The 17527-nt window shown below is 38.0% G+C and overlaps 1 protein-coding gene across 14 annotated transcripts in view; it reads left to right on the top strand.

Moving 5' to 3' along the window:
* Positions 1 to 17527, top strand: part of PTPRT (protein tyrosine phosphatase receptor type T) — a 507468-nt gene that overhangs the window by 201647 nt on the left and 288294 nt on the right. For all 14 annotated transcript variants that reach the window (XM_030008888.1, XM_030008884.1, XM_030008894.1 and 11 more), the window contains exons 3-4: positions 10495 to 10766; positions 16731 to 16812. In XM_030008888.1, the coding sequence (XP_029864748.1) occupies positions 10495 to 10766; positions 16731 to 16812 (354 nt within the window). The remainder of the gene's footprint in view (positions 1 to 10494; positions 10767 to 16730; positions 16813 to 17527) is intronic.

Below are 17527 nucleotides of genomic sequence, written 5' to 3'. Positions count from 1 at the left end.
TATACCATATTAATAAATAATGGAATAAGGACACTCTGAAAGTATACTACAGCAGTGACCTTAGCAACATTGAATGCTGGCAATGAATCTATTAAAAAGTTTTTTACTGTTGAGATTTATAGAATTGTTTCTGATTCTATAGCACATGCCATTTTTTTTGTTTCTTGGGGAACCTAGGCTTACAACTGTGGCAATCAGTATTTCATACAAGAAAAGTTTATGAAATGTGGGAAGAAAATTCTAGAAATAACTGTGGAGCCTAGAGATAAGCATGAGATATAGACTCATAGAATGGTTTGGGTTGGAAGGGACCTTAAAGATCACCTAGTTCCAACCCCCCTGCCATGGGCAGGGACACCTTCCACTAGACCAGGTTGCTCCAAGCCCCATCCAACCTGGCCTTGAACACTTCCAGGTATGGGGCATCCACAACCTCTCCGGGCAATCTGTTCCAGTGTCTCACCACCCTCACAGTGAAGAAATTCTTCCCTATACATAATCTAGATCTGCCTTCTTTCAGTTTAAAGCCATTACCCCTTGTCCTAGTACTACATGCCCTTGTAAAAAGTCTCTCTCCATCTGTCTTGTAGGCCCCCTTTAGGTACTGGAAGGCTGCTATAAGGTCTCCCCAGAGCCTTCTCTTCTCCAGGCTGAACAACCCCAACTCTCTCAGCCTGTCTTCATAGGAGAGGTGCAGTACAGTCGCCAGGTGGCTGCAACTTTAGAGCAATGGCTCTCTTCTGAGATTTGATGAACAATGATTTCTGCTTTGTAAATCCAAATTTTGAGTTTGGTGAAGAAGAAAAGGTGATTTGACCACTGATGCTATTCCAGCAAACACTACTTTCAAGTGTTCTTCAGCTGATATATAAGGAGAGAAGGACTGTGCTCTAGAGATGCAGGTGGAAAGCAACGCTGGACATCACCTTGCACCACTGAAGTGAGAAATTTTGTCATGAATCTTCATGATAAACTGTGCAGTCCTTATTATAGACTAGAACTGTTATATGTCAATGCTTTCAGGAACTGACTGATCCAACTTTTAGAACAAGCTTTTGGGACATCTTGAAGTGTATTTAAGTATCACTGCTGTGTTTGTGTCTATACAGATGTAAATTGACGTTTATGTGCTGATTTTTCACACTGAATCTAACAGGTTCCCATATTGAATACGGGCTACTAGAGACCACTCTGGCCTGTAGCTGAGGCCAGAAACTAGTAATAGAGAAAAGGCTTTTTCTTTTTTTCTTTTATTTTTTTTTTTTTTCCTGCCTTGTCATTTCTGTAGTGTTACAGTCTTGCAGTGCCAGGATTTCTAGCTCAGTGATTGTACCTATGCGAGAAATTGAGACAACAAGAAGTCCTTCCTGCGCTTAAAAATTTTCTCTTGCCTCTACTGTGTTGGATACCATCACTCTCCCAAGTGTTTCTTTTCATTGCTATTTTTGTAAGAGTTCTGTCTTCACATTTCAGTTTAATTTTCCTTAGGCCAATGAAAAAAATCCCCATTTGTCACTGAGGAAATTACAAAGTCAGAACCTGAGTCCTGCATGTTAGCTTTATATTTCAAATATATCAATCTCTATCATCGGCTGTCCTTGGTAAATTCCACAGAATTATGTACCAAGGGCTATAGGTATACGTTACATTATAAGAAGAATGCTTTTAACAGTAGGACAGGGAAGAAGCTATTTTCACTTGATGATTCAAATATTCTTGTAAGGTTAAAAGAGCATCCCTTTAACAAGTAGAGTCCTTCTGTATGCATGAAGTGAAAAAAGCGGCATATAGAAGTAACAAAAATGGGCAAACAAATTTTGGGTGGATCACAATATATGTTGCTGGGACAGCTATCACCCAGAGTGGGCCACAAAGCTTCCGGACTCTGAATCCCATCTCTTAATGAGACCATCTCTCTGCTGTTAGGAGAACTGGGGTTCTGAAACTTTTGACAAGACATTTAATCCCCAAGTCCCTGCTTCACAGCCTCTTGCAGAAATCCCATTATCCACCTTAAACTCCTCTGCTCATTAGGCCCTTGTTGGCTTCGTCAGTCATTTGATCTCTTCCCATCTGGATTTTGTAGTTGAACAGGGCTTGCTGACTCTGATCCACCAGCATGTAAGAGGCAAGACACTAAAATGGGATATTTTTTTTTAAATTTTTAATCCATGATATATTTTAGTCTTTTTTTTTCTGTCATGGGTTGTTTAATGTTTCCCATTTTGGATGGTTAAAGCCCTTGCAGTAGATGTTGCTTACTTCAGCATTTACTTTAGGAGTCAATAAAGGGAAGCTGTCATTTGGCTGGAGGCCATTCCTGGATTGTTAGCATCTTTCAATGTCTGTGGGTCACTATTATTCAGACCTTGGAAAACATTTGTAAAAGGCGTGCAGTTTGATAAACACTTGTGATTTACTGGTTACAGTGTCTGGATGCCACTGAAAATGCCAGCAGTCATTTATGGCTCTATCAGGGAAATGAATGAAAATGTCTGCAGTTTGCAGTTATGAAACTGTGGGACACCTGGTTTCCCTAGTTCTGAGTATTGTCCTATAATTATTTGGTTTTATATAAAGCAAAAGAGTTGCAAACTCCTCCCCTCCCAAGGACTTTTGGAAGTGTGCAAACCAGACCCACTTTTGTTACACACCTTGTCTTTCAGGGAAGGTTAGTAAAGCATTTATGCCACAATCTTCATTTTCTTTAAACAATTACAGCAAATATTTGCAGTCACCGAAGTAATATGGGATCAGTTTTGTTCCCAGAGAAGATTTTTCTTACAAAAAATGCCCAACAACATAATTCTTTCATGACATTAGTGTCCAGAAGAAAAGCTCTTTACAAATAGTAGACTGTCTCTTTAAAAAATACTTTCCTGTTACCCAGCAATTTCCCAAGTGAATGAATTGTCCTCATGAATTATACTGAACTCAACTTGCAGTTTATATTCATATGTATCTCTAAATCAGACTCTTTTTATTTCACTAGTAGATTAATTTAGTATGACCCACATTTGAGAAATAAAACCCATGGGTCTGATTTTGTCCTAATACTTGAAAAAGGGATAGCAGCTATGAGATACACCTTGTTTAATTTTGAGTTTGTACAAACACTGCTGTCTGTAGTACATCAGTCAGGGGGAAGAGATTTCTGAGTCTTGTTCAGTTGTTATACACTAGTATAAAGAGTAGGGTTATAAAAATGTGGGAAGTGTGAAGCAGGTAGGTTATCATAACTTTTCATAAAATAAGAACTACAAATTAAGGGGCAGTAGCTTAAAGCGAGTGCATGGAAATATTTATTTTCCCTAGCACAATGTGTAATTAAACTATAGAGCTTGTTGACAGAGTCTTACTCCTGCCTGACTCAACAAAAACTATGGGAGGAAGATCAGTCTGTGGCTAATCAATGAAAGGGCTAGATGCAGCTTTTGACTTTAAAAATCTTGATATCGCTGACTGTCAGAAGCTTGAAATGGTAAATTCTACTTCACAGTGCCCTGATTCTTATGTTCTGCTTAAAGTGGCCAATTTGTCACTGCTGGAAACCAAGTGTTGAGGTAGATGGACTTTTTTCTTATATTGTCCTTAAACATATTTTTTCATATTTATTGTAGATGCTTTTCAATACCTGTTCTATGGCATTCACATTGACTTGACAGTGTTATAAATATGTGCTTTACCAAAAGATATGCAAAAACATGGTATGTGGAAACTTTACTAAGGAAGGCATGAGCTTGCTTAGCAGGCTGGCATAGATGCCTCTTGCTTGATCTGTCCTTCTGTAAAAATACCTGTGATAAAGGACTTCCAGGTCAGTATACAAGATAGCAAACTGGCTCTGAACCCTAATCCTAGTCCACTGGGAATGAAATACTGGGAAAGAGTCAAAGCACTCTTGCAAAGGGAAGTCACACCTCACAGATTTATTGGAATACTTTGTTTTGTTGTTTGTTTTTGGTTTTGGTTTTTTTTTTTTTTAAAAAGGCAGGTAAATTGGATTTTGTTGTTAAAATGACTTTCAGAAACAAGGCAGTGGATTTCCAAAAGATGTTTGAGAGGACTGTTCCTTAAAAGAAGTGAGGCTGCAGTAGAAGAGGCAAGGTGCTCTAAAGGTGAACAGATAAGAGGCAAAGACCAGCAGTAAACTCTCATTAAGGAAGGTTACCAGAGGTGTCCCCCTAGGATCTGTGTGTGGTCTGTGCTCTGTAACATATCCATACTAACCTTGAAAGGTGAAAAGTATGGTGAGAAATTGTACCTGTAAAGCTGCCAATGTAATTAATGTTGTTCTAAATAGGTTTGTTCTCCTTGACCATGAACCATCCTTTGTTTTGACATCCATCCACACGGTCTGTGTGGCAATTTTTTCTTGTGTATTGGGGATTCATAGTAGTAGACTTTTCTTCTCATGTATCATTTAAAACTGCAAAGATGTATACTTATTCACTTATATATTAAAATGCCTGTGGTAAATACTGGAGTTTACTATTCTAATACGCATCCTTCTTAGAACATTTTGGTTTTAGAACATCTTAATTTCCCCCATATTTTTTATTAAATATAAATATATTAAATATAAAGTTATCAGAGCTTTAGAGAGAGAGAGAGAGAGGTACTGTAGTTGAACTGCAGAAGAATAAATCCTATGCGGCTGCTGATAACAGAGGCAGGACAGAGCTTCACACATTTCCAAGTTAGGGTGTTACAGTCTGGATGGGTGGTGGCAGTTAGATGGGTCAAAGCTGCTTGAATGGTAGCTGTTGATGGTAGCTCTTGTTTGCACATGGCATCAAACTGGGGGGAGCAGTTGATAGAAGTGCAGGTAAGGCCACCATTTAGAGGGATGGACACAGGCTGGAGGACTGTGCTGGTAGGAACATTGTGAAATATGATATGGACCAATACAGCAATACCTGGGAAGACAGCTTGGGGACTAACTGGCTGGAGAACAGCTCAGCTGAATAGGACCTGAGGATCTTGTCAGAGATGGCAAGCTGAACATGAGCCAGTGGTGTGCTCTAGAAGCAAAAGAGGTTGATGGCATCTTGGGTTGTTTTGACAGGGTCATAGCCAGTAGACAAATAGAAGTGGTCCCCCTTTCATTGCCAGTAATTGGATTGCATTGGGCATACTGTGCTCAGTTTGGGGTGTTGTAATATCAGAGAGACTGGTGAATTGGAGCCAGTTCAATGAAGGCCACTAAGTCTGTGAGGCTGGAGCCCTTGCCCTGTAAGAAGAGGCTGAGGATTTACCAGGGATTGTTCAGCCTGGGGCAAGGAACGCTTTGTGGGGGGGACCTGACAGTAGCCCCCAAGTACCAAGGAGGTTATCATGAATACCAAGTTAGGATCTTTACTGCAGCAAGTGTCTCGAGGATGAGAGATAAAGGGTGTAAGTTGAAAGGAGAGGTTTTGGACTGAATATAAGGAAAAACTATGAGGGCAGTCAAGCAATGGAGCAGGTTTCCCAGGGGGGATGGGCAGTCCTCCTGGGAGGTGTTTAAGACTCAGTAGGTAAAAGCTCTGAGAAAACTGATCTGGCCTCCTAGCTGACCCTGCTTTGAGCAGGGGCTTGGCCTGAGGCCCCTTCCAACCCAGATTATTCCATGTTGCTTTGTTCTACCTTAAAAAGCACAGATGTCAGGCCGGCTTTCTTGGAGACAGAGTTGTTCTTTGGAAATAAGCAAAACTGTGTCTAAAACATGCTTGTGCACCTGATGGAGCTGCTGGAAAAGCCATTCCTTTAATTTGGGAAGGACTTTGCTCTTTAAAAGAACATTCTGTACCTGATTCTGATTTTCAAGGTTTTAGAAGTCTCGTTTTGCAGTTGAGCGTTTTGACAGCTTTCTTTTCAAGTTTACATTCAGTCTTTAATGGTTGCTATAATTTCACTTTTAAACAGCACGGTTCTTCAAAGCCAACAGTGAAACAGCATCGACTGAGGTCTGTCTGGTGATCATGAGGGGTTCTCAGTGGCTCATTTCTTTAGCTGTCATTTGTCAGAACACACTCATGTAATCTTAATGAACAATGTGCAAAGCCATTAAAAACTCAATTACGGCTTTCTTTTTACTGCAGACGTGAGAAAATGCAATCATAAAGTGCTGATGTGTAAACACAATAGCCACCATCTGCTACAGAGTAGCATTTCAGCTCCAAAAAGAGAATATATGTTGCAGATGCATCAATAATAGGACGCTTATCAAGGCATCATTATGCACCAAGCAGGGGAAAAATTGAAATTTATGGCCAGCTAGAGAGCACTTCATGGTTTAATTCCCCAATTTTCAGTGGTATGTTTAATAACTATGAGAGAGTGCCGTTTTATGTTCCTGTGGTTCGAACAGATTTTTAAAAATGAATTTATTTACCGTCTTCCCATCCTCCTTGTTTCTGACTGACCTGAACACAACACATTCATTTTTGGTTATTTGGGACAAAACCAGCAAGATATTAATTAATCTAACCTGTTGATCCAAGAGCATTAAATTTAATTGATCTGATACTCAATCTGCTTTAATGAGCATATACTTCTGTGTCCAATAAGTATAAAATAGAACTGTTACACAGCATAGGTAATTCTTTTCCCTAAAATTCATTTTTTCAGTTTGATGTTGACTTTATGATATTTGAGCTTTCTGGATGGAGGCAAACAAAACAACAAGGCTAAATCTACTGTTACTATTTTTCAAAATTGGATATGCAATGGTCTAAATAAGAGTTTCTCTAAGATACCTTTTGTTTTATTCAGATTCTTGCCTGGAGACATTTAAGTGGCTTTCAGTCATCCATCGATCAATAATTTCCATCTGTGACATGTTAATTCATTCCCTAGTTCTTTATATGAGCGGAAAATGTGACAAGTGGTTTGTTGATGCCAGACCAGATTGTATCTCTTTTACTTTCACATACAGGCCTATAAATTGAGAATAAGTCCCATCAGCTTCAATTCCGTGTTCAGTCTAAAGAAGGCTGTCAGATTCTGAATCACAATATGTCAATTTTTATTAAGGATAATAAGGAAAACCACATTTGTCCTTAAAAGGCTTTTTTTTAACTGGTGGGAGCAATTTTCATGATCTCTCACCTACCTCTAAGTGATGTATCCTGCCTGGACAAGCTTCACTAGGCATGGATATTTATAATAGGACAGTGGATCTCAGCTGTTGATCTTGGAGCATGAAGAGCAAATTTTTGAAGGTCCTAGAGGACAGTGAACAGGATACCCACTCAAGTTCACGCTATGAAAAGAAAAATGAAAACGGGTATATTTGGAGGCCAGTTTATAGAATACAGAGTATAATTTATTCACAGCTGAATTTTGTAGATCAGCATATTCTTGCATCTCATGTCAATTACAGTCTTGATTAAACTGCAAGTTTCTACTCCCCTACGATGGCGAGGCTTGAGGTGTTGTGCACTATGCCTTGACTAGCCAGTAGAAGGGTTTGTTGTGGAAGCTGCCAACTAAGTCTCTGCAGAGGAGAGGAATGTGGTATGGTTAATAGATGACAAACTGATTTAAATAAGGTGTGAGTACTTCTCTCTGATGGAGATGGCACTATAAGTGGAATTTTTCATCTTTTCCACTGTCATACAAAATAATACCTCTTACCAGGACTTTACTGGAGACTGGTACATTTTTATAGTATTTTCTCCTGTATCTCTAGGCATACTGTATTTAAAAAAAAAAAAACAAACCAAAAACCCTATAAATAAGAAGCTACGAATAATTTGCATATGACAATTGTTTGTAATGCTGTTCTTTTAGTAACTAAGTGCTTTGTGGTGGATGGTTATTTTACTTGCTCATGTTGTCAGTTGCTAGATTCAGGCTCCGTACTCTCTCTAGAATTGTCAGCAGTTGCACAAAAGGCCATTGTCATACCGCAAATACCTTGTGATTCATTTTTTTGTGGGTGGCAAAAAATAAAATTGTAATTATTGCTTTGAACTTTTTACAAAAGCTGATGTTTTTTCTCCCAGTGGAAAGCTTGTTATTTTTATACACGAATCTGTAAAAGTGAAATACTCCCTAACTTTTTCTATCATTGAAACACTTACCTACCCCAGTGCAGTTCAAGACTGTATTGTGTTAGACACTACAGCTTCAGAGTAGTTCATTAGGGTAGGAATCCATGTATTATCCAAATTAAAAAAAAAAAAAAAAGGAAAAGATAAAATTTGACAAAGATGCCCAGAAGTGAAATGATATCCCCTATGATCCAATCAATGATGGTGCAAAAATTAGTTTTCCTGGGTTCCTACCCAGTGTAGCAGGCACTTGGTCAAAAACCTTGTGAATGTACAAGAGCTCTGCTTTTCTTCACTGAGTGTTTTAATTGACCATACCATCATCCTCAAGTATGAGATCTGGCAAACATAGAACTTGTCTTCTTGTATTTCATACTGTTTCTCAAAATGGCATTTAAATGCTGCAGATAGTGCATTTCACAGCAGCTGCTATACTCCTCTATACTATACTACTGTTACTCAGCAGTTTTAGAGTGGCCTTCCTCCCAGATTCTCAGTAGAAGAGTGATTCTTATGACTATTCTTGCTTTATTTGTAAGGGAAGATAAGGCAGACTATGTATACTGACAGAGATCATGAACGTGAGTGTCATAATTAGTCTTAGAAATCAGGCTGTCAGGTTTCCAGCCTGCTGCCTTACCTATCAGGCTGCGCTGCCTCTTCAAGCCTCTTAGCAATTGTGCTTTCTGATAATAAATTGTCTTGGGTCACAGAAACAGAATCCAAATCTCAGTTTTGAGAAACTTTAGTTTATTTGGGTGGATTTTTAAGAATAGTATGTATACAATACTTGTTGAAGAAGAGTATTTTGTGGTTTACTGGGAGCAGAATTAGATCAACAGTGAACATTTGTCAGGATCCCACCTTATGGACTTTGATTATTAGAGAGAAATTGAAAAGTTTGGATTCAGCTCTCATGTTTCTTGAAGTCCTGGCTGTGAATTGGGAGTTTCTTGATTTGGAGCCATTTTGATTTTCAATATATCAAAACGAAAGATAGGATTGCCAGAGAGCATCTTGCCTATAAATTTTCATATTACTTAGTACAGCCTCTTCCCCAGCTGTGCTTGCATTGTGCTTGAATTTTCCAAGGTCTCTAGAGTATGTGGTTTTTTGTTGTGGTTTTTTTTTTGAAAGATTGACTTCCTTCTGCATCCGTGCTTTTCAATCCTTTACAAAATGCATATATATCATATAAACACAGGGGAAAAAAAAACATTTTTGTGGGAGAAAGTTGCTGGTATCTGTTGATACAAATTTAGAATATATGGCTGTTCACTGCACAGAATTGATCAAAATGTTTATCTGGCTCATCTAAGTGTCACACTGCTACAGCATGGAATAGGGAAAGTCAATAGGTTAGAAGTGAGGCAGGGCTTTTCAAACTCAATCTTCTGTGAACTGCAAGAGGCCAGCAGAAAAATACATTTGTAGCATGCCTCGGCAGCAGCATCAGAACTGAGAGTGTCAAGAGGGCTGCATTTGATTAAAAATTATCATGCCTGGCTGCTGACGCACAGATTTCCACCCCACCCCCCAGTCCTGGTATTTTCTTCAGTTTTTTCTGAGTGTGATTGTCTGTACACACATAAAGGAGATCCTTTAAAGAGAATTGAATCAAATAACTCTCATAATGTTTTTCCTTATTGCTAACATTTGTCACCTTGATGCATCTGTGAAGAGATCAGTCGAGACACAATGTGCTGTAAAATAACTGCTTGATGAATCAAAATGTGAATTCAGCATCAAGTGCCACGGTTAATATGATGCAAGCTTCCAGGTTAAAAAACTCATAAATTATCTTAGTAAATATTTCCCTCCCTAAATTCACTCTGTCTTTCCCTCCTACAAGAATAATTGTCCTTCTGGCATTACTTCTAGTTGAGATGTTGCTTTTATGCTAACAAGCCTAGTTCATTTGGGCTCTGAAAACTGGGTTTTCCTTAACACATTACAACCTTCAAAACTTTACAGTGCCAAGATGCAGGGTTCACAGGAATAGATTGGCACAAAGTGGGTAGCGAGCATGTAGGCAAACATCAGCTGAGAATTAGGTCCATTGTTGTTTTTGTATTGAATGTGCCTTTGGGGGACTGTATGTGGTAGGAGAGCCTGATTGCTGCTTGAAGTGTGAATATGCTTTTGTTTAGAGTGACAGTTTTATCACAAGGTTATAAAATAATAAAAGCAAAATAGTATTTTTATTTTGATTTCTAAGTTATCTAATTAAAGTGGTTCTAGTTGGCCCTGAATCTATTTGTGTATATACCCTGCAATTTTAATATCCTTTCTCTCTGTTACCTAACAACTATCATAAAATAGCTAGTTTGAGTTCTTCAGATGAATGTTTTGTTTTCTGGCTTCTAAGGGAATCCCTGACTTTTCTAATGGAACAGTTTTAACTGAAAAAGCCAAGCAAAACCCCTCTTTCTTCTCTTTTTGCTTTCCTCTGTAGGCTCCTTCATGATGGTGAACAGCTCTGGGCGGGCATCGGGGCAGAAAGCTCACTTGCTGTTGCCTATGCTGAAGGAAAATGACACGCATTGCATCGACTTCCACTATTACTTATCCAGCAGAGACCGTTCGAGTCCTGGCTCTCTGAATGTCTACGTGAAGGTGAATGGAGGACCACAGGGCAATCCTATATGGAATGTCTCGGGGGTTGTTACAGAAGGTTGGGTGAAAGCAGAACTTGCCATCAGTACATTCTGGCCACATTTTTATCAGGTATGAGTTTGTATATTTTTTTTTCTGTGTCCTTTGAACTTCTGGCTACGTATGAGCTAAGTTAGCAATGGGTATTCTGAAAATTAAATCTCTCCCAACTTTCTCTTATCAGAATGGATTTACATATAGAAGTTTTTATAGCAAAAGGTTTATACAGGTATCTTGACATACTTCTTTCTGCTTCATCCTTTTTCTTGAGTTGTTGTCAAGTCACAGAGGGATGGATAGACTGCTGGGAGTCAAATTATTGGCAAGTTAAGATCCACTTGTTTATCATGAAATTGGCACATAAACAGACTTGTATTGGCACTTTCCATGGCACTTTGTAAATGTAAATACAACTGCGTGTCTAGGTGTGTAACTGTATCTTTGCATAAATTTGTCTGAACTATTTTTGGCCTTTAGTTCGTTCCATAAGAAGGAACATTTGTTCACTCAGCTTTGTAACAGGACTTTTCCTGTGCCTGTATGACGGATGCAAGTACGTAAGCTACTAATAAAATCTTGTACCATGTTATCAACATGAGTATACTCTTCATCAGATCCTCCATTCCTCCTCTTTTTAGCACTGCTTTTAAGATAGTTTTACTTGTTCTGTTAGAAGATTTATATTTTTAAAACAAGCACAAAATTGGGGAATGTAACGGGTAAGTTGTTTTTTGGTTATATTAATTTTACAGCTACTTGTTAGTTGTCCACTTCAAACTTCATGTGGCAACTTTGCAGTCATTGTTTTAGTTAGATAAGATTGCACACAATGGACTTGCATACTTCTTGTTAGGTGTTAAAGGTGTGTTTTTGTCTTGTTTTACATTCAAGGCAAAAAAAAAATAATCCTGGGAGGTAATTGCACCCTAAACCTTGTAGGAAAAGCTGATGTTCATATGCTAATAAAAGATATGAGTGAGATAGGAATTATGATAGAATAAACTATGAAAAGGCGGCAAATAGTCCGTGGATAGAAAATAGCAGGTAGAAAATCTTGCCTTTTTTTTTTTTTTTTTCTTTTTTTTTGCTTCTAATAACTGGGTAGGAGGTCTATAAAATCCGACCTGAAGTAGAATGCTTTAATGTTCTGCCTCTGAAAAAGAGTTGGGGATATAAGCAGAATACGTAGAGCACGCTATGCAGGATGAGAGGAAGGGATAAAGAGATGCAAATGTGTGGAAAGTGGTGTTTTAAGGGCTGTGCACAACTTGTCACTTGTTCTGAAGTCATATTAAAGTGCTTATACTCCATTCATATTAACATGAACCTGGTCATGAACCAGAATTTTCTTCATACTAGGTGTTCCACAGAGATAACAGAAATGATCTTTCACCCAGATAATCAGTGCTTTAAAAACCTGGAAGAGACAGTCTGATCTCACACTAAGAGAGATCCTACTCTTAGATATACCAATAGTAGACTTCCTGAGCCTTACTTCTTTCGCAAGTCCTTTTGCAGGTTATGTTTGCTTTTCCTGAGCAAAAAATCCTTTAAATTAAACAAGAACTTTCCAGTGCAACGCAAAATTGAACAGATTGGAACCCAGCAGTAACTGTCTAGGAGTAGTTCCTTCCTAGAAAATGCAAGGGTTTTTTTTTTTTACTTTTTGATGAATGGGGGTGATGTTTCCTTCTGCCTATATTTGTATTCTTATTCCTTAAGTGTGGCCTTTAAAATCTGAGATCTGTCCCACTGTTACGGGGGATCTAATAGACTGATCTCTCATCAGTCCCTGATTTTATAAACCATCTTCTGTTGATGGTCTGCAATCCTGTGAGTTTCTACATTTAATCAAGGTTTTAAAGAAAAAAGAAAAAAAAAGAAAACTTTAAGCTTGCAAAAGTGAAGAGCAAAACACAATGAAAGACTTAATCAAAATTATTGTTATTTGGCAGCCTAAAGTAACACTTCTGGCTAAAGGAGTCCAGAGGTAGCAGGATGACAAAACCTTGGGTGTAGTGTTGCCTAGGGAGTGTCTCACTTCACACTTGCAATCTAGGATGTGTCATCGGAGTGTTATTTGTCAGCTTTAAATCAAAATTGCATGCCTGGAGAATTCTTTGTATGCAAGAGGCATGAAAGCATGTTCTGTATTTCAAAAGCACCAGATAACACTGGAAAACAAGCGTTTTTCCTAAATAATGACATCTGTGTTGGGCAAAATGTAGATTATTCTCTTAATGCACAGAAACCACACCATCTTGAATTGCAATGTGCATCAAAAATTCAGTCAGGAAAAAAATCTGAAACTATCTGCCCTGGGTCTGAGGCTTTGACAAGTACTTTGAGCTTTGGAGATGTGACTTGTGGAAAACTAGTAACCAAGCCAATTGCCAGAGGTTGTGCTTTATGTCTGGCAGTTCTGTGCAAGGGTCATATGAGTCATCTGGATCCAAAAGCACTCTGCAGAGATATAAACATGGGGATGGTGGAGATTTATAATGTCTACCCTAGAGTTACTCGTACTTGGATTCCCAGCCTGCAAATGTTTTTAGTGTAGCGAGAAAAAAGCTGTAATAGTTCTTGGAGAAAGGTAATACATGTAATCTTGAATTACTGCTTGCCATAAGGATGAACTTAGTCCCAGAATGCACCAAGGGCAGCACTAGAGTCTGCCAGGAAGAGGTTTTTTGATGTATAGCAAGGAATGTTATTGATCCATGCCTGAAGAAAACTGTTGTACCACAACAGATGAGCTAGGCTACATTGCTAACACAGACATTGTTGGTATATAGCAGCAGTGAAATGTAGGATTGCTTATTGGTAAGGAGACATGAAATGACTTAGTATTTGCAGTTCTCGGGAGCATTTAAGAATGTTTTTTAAGAGTAAAGCTTTGCATTTTGTCATCTGTATTAACTTCTGAGAAGTTCCTTAAATGTAAAGCATTACTAAATGCCTGTGTCTCAATCATTATACTAAATTTCCGACTGAAGTTAAAAGGACATGAGAGGGATATTCAGTGTGAAATTTGCAGAACTGGGCCCCATAAGGATTTATTCCTGCTTTTTACTCATGTTGAGTCTCAATTCCCTGTTTTCAGGAAAATCTGGGTGCTTCTGTACTTCTTGCTTTGATAGGGCTGAGATACTGCAAAATACAGAAAAAGACAACAATATGGAAGTTTGAACTGGGAAACAACACTAATATTGTGCGTAAAGTGGAACAGATAATAAAATAGTCTGTCAAAACAATATTGTGTGAATTGAGGATTCCTCCACTCTTTTCAGTGGATTCTGTACCAGTGTGCAGGGGTTTTTTAGGAATTGACTTGGTTCTTACTGGCTTAAGTTATATTTTGCTATATTAAAGACTCTGTACATGTTGGTAATATGACAGAAGACAATTCTTTATGTATCGGTGCTTACTTTTGCCACACACTAATAGCTCATGTCAATGCCTTGGAGAGCTATTCTATCCCAGTTCTTGGCTTGCAGGAAATTGAGAATTAGTTCACTGTGGCTTATAGCTTTTCACATATGCAAAACTAAAACAACATTTTGTACCTGTAATGTTGCACTTTAATTCAAGTCTGAAGGGAGTTGCAGTAGTTCCTTACATAACCTTTCCAGTAAGTGTAATTTTTATCATGAATGATGTTTCATTTCTAAAATAATTATAATTTTCCATACTAAGGAATACTCTTATTTTATACAGTCCCTAAAAAGCTTATCAAGAACCTTGATAACCAAAATACTTGTTGATGTTTTTTAGATTATTTTATCTTCCAGAGTCTTGCTTCTTCCTATTGCTCCTTGGACAGCCTATTTTTTGTCCACCCTCTTCTGGAGTAGAGCTTTGTTTCTACGTATTGTTAGCACTTGAGCTTTTCATAGTTTATATCCTTGCCTGTTAATTTTTGTGTTTTACCTGTTTTTATCATGTCTTTTTTCTAATGGATGTATTTCAGAAGATCTCACATTTGGATGTGTTTTGAATTTGGGGAGCAGATCTTAGGAAGTCATGGAAATATAAGTAGAAACTACGTTCTGGAAGGCCAATTGCAAAGCAAAATGATTAACAGCAATTCTGTACTTACAAAGGACATGTTAGTCTACTTTCATAGCCAGAGCATGCGGTGATCAGCACTTGGACAGTTGAATCTTTTACTGTATCGTATCTTCTGATGAAGGAGATGAAGAAGAGGCTAAACAGTGATGGACTGGGAATATCAGCTTTTATTCAGAATGAAAATAAGTGCTAAAAACTGGCTTTAAGTAGTTAACTTTGTGTTCTAGTAATAAATTTTAGAGGTTACAAATTACTGAAATACTTTCTCCTACGAAACAAGTAGCTGCGCTAGCATACTGCTTTGATAGTAGTAACTGTGCCAGCCGAACATGTTAATTAACTTGGTCCTTGAAAACATTATTGTATACTCATGCAAAAATGAGCAATTTAGTACAGTGTGAACATTACTTTAGTAAGAGGGAATGAAACTGGGGACAGCCCTTTCAAATGCAGAGGGACAGCATCCATTACATCTCCACCCATTCATTTTTTTTTAAATAGTAAAGGATAGCACTTCATTCCTTTGGAAAGAGAATCACTAACTTGAGAGGTAGCATTACCAAGATGTTAAATAATCAGTCTGCATTTTTCTTTTTTCTATTGCAGTTTAACATTTCTAAACTTCCTGTTGCACATAGAATCATAGAATATCCCAAGTTGGAAGGGACCCATAAGGATCATCAAGTCCAAATCCCTGCTCCTTGCAGGACTACCTAAAACTCAACCATATGACTGAGAGCATCGTCTGGATGCTCCCTGAACTCTGACATGCTTGGTGCCATGACCACTTCCCTGGGGAGCCTGTTCCAATGACTGACCACCCTCCCAGTGAAGAACCTTTTCCTAACGTCCAATCTGAACTTCCCCTGATGCAGCTTCATTCCATTTCCTTGTGTCCTATCGCTGGTCACCAGAGAGAGGAGATCAGCACCTCCCCCTCCGCTGCCCACTTTGAGGAAGGTGTAGACTGCAATGAGGTCACAGTCTACAACTAATGTTGTACTATCCTTTAATTGTTGGCCAAACTGCACCATATTTAATACTATTTTCTCCTGAATTTTTAGTTAGCTTATTTGGCAGTAGTTAACTTAGTTTTAACGATCGCTTTATCAGTTTTTTAGGGTTTTTTTCTGCACTGCCTATTTTCAGATAGCCTGTATATTTTTAGTAACAGCATACTTCAAATCAGGGCAGTTTTCCAGGTAAAATCACAAAGCCATAGGGAAGAATGAGATTTTTGTTCATCTGTAATTGAATATCTGTCTATGCAGGCCCAAATTATTGGAACGCTTTCATTATCTAGCTACATAAATAAAATAGAAAGTGCTAGTTAATGTACCATTAACGTGGAGAAATACTACATGTGGTTTTTAAGAATATTCATTCTCAGACCATGCTAGTTCAATCCAGGGAAAGGCAGAAACAACTTTATTATATCTGGGAGAATCTTATTTCAGTACAGTAACTAGAATCCAGGGTCATCTGTTGCTTGTAATTTGCTTTCTAATACTGCAATGGCATCCGTGCCAAATCAAGGTTTTCTCCAGATGAATCCATGCAGGTTTATTGATTCAACAAGAGAATTTTATCTCATGTACAGGATTCTCCAGCTTTCCGAGGCATACTAACAACAAGATGTCAAATGATTATCTACTTAATGTTCTTGGAGTGGTGCTTAAAGTGAACATAGGTGTGTATATACACAGGGTATTTTTTGCTCTTTGGAATGAAAGAAGCACATAGTTGTCTCTTATCCTGATGAATGTTGCTCTAATTTTTTGTTTTCCATATCAAACAGTTTTTCAGTCTTTGGTATGCATGTACATACCTTGGTATCCCTTCATTAATAACAATGAAATGCCTTGAATGACTCGGACATTGGAATAAGAGCAGAATATTGTGACTGGCCAAATGACTAGTGTAGCTATTCTTTTTAAGAAAACTTTTTCTTATTTTGTATTTCAGGTGATATTTGAATCTGTCTCTTTGAAAGGACACCCAGGGTACATAGCTGTGGATGAAGTCAGAGTTCTCGCCCATCCATGCAGTGAGCACTCTTTGTTTTTCTAACTATATCAGTGTGTTACATACCAGGCTTTACAGTCTAAAGGAGTGATTTACCCATTTTGGTCAGCACTAAAATGTCATCTTCTATATCTCTGAGACACCTAAAGACAATCAGCCCTGCATAATTACATAACTTTGCAAGTTGTGCAAAAGGCAAAACTGCTCTCAGTCTATAGCTAGTGCCAGGACATCTGTGGAATTCTCCCTTCCTCTCTTGTTATGAGAACATAAAACTGATTGTTTTATTATTTCTGAATTGTATTGCTGTAGAAAACAATCTAAAAAGCTTCTGATAATATCCTGTGTGGTTAACTTAAGAAGAGACAAACAAATTGTTTCAGTATTTCCTTGGTAAAGGACATATCCCAAAGGTGTGTGTGTCTCAACAAATGTTAAACCCACTCAGCATCCCCCTAAAGATATTAAAAATAAGTCTCATTCAGACAATACACTTGCACAGGAGTAGAAAGTAATGCAGGTTCATTACACTGGTCAAAAATATTACTACTGCATTTCTTTTATTGCAGCCATAATAATAAGCTTAGGTTTTTTTTTTTTTTCTATTTAAAGAAACCTCAACCCTCAGCCTTTGAGTCTGAACTTGTTTGCTTTCTCTATGCATCTACAGAGTGGTTTGAGGCCTTTGTGTGTCTATATTGTGTATGTAGCATACAGTTTCTTCTAAAGATTTTTTT

The sequence above is a fragment of the Aquila chrysaetos genome, chromosome 3, assembly GCF_900496995.4.
Source record: "Aquila chrysaetos chrysaetos chromosome 3, bAquChr1.4, whole genome shotgun sequence".
In the NCBI taxonomy this organism is placed as follows: domain Eukaryota; kingdom Metazoa; phylum Chordata; class Aves; order Accipitriformes; family Accipitridae; genus Aquila; species Aquila chrysaetos.
The sequence above is the reverse complement of the archived record's forward strand: the minus strand, read 5'-3'. Positions and strand labels throughout refer to the sequence as shown.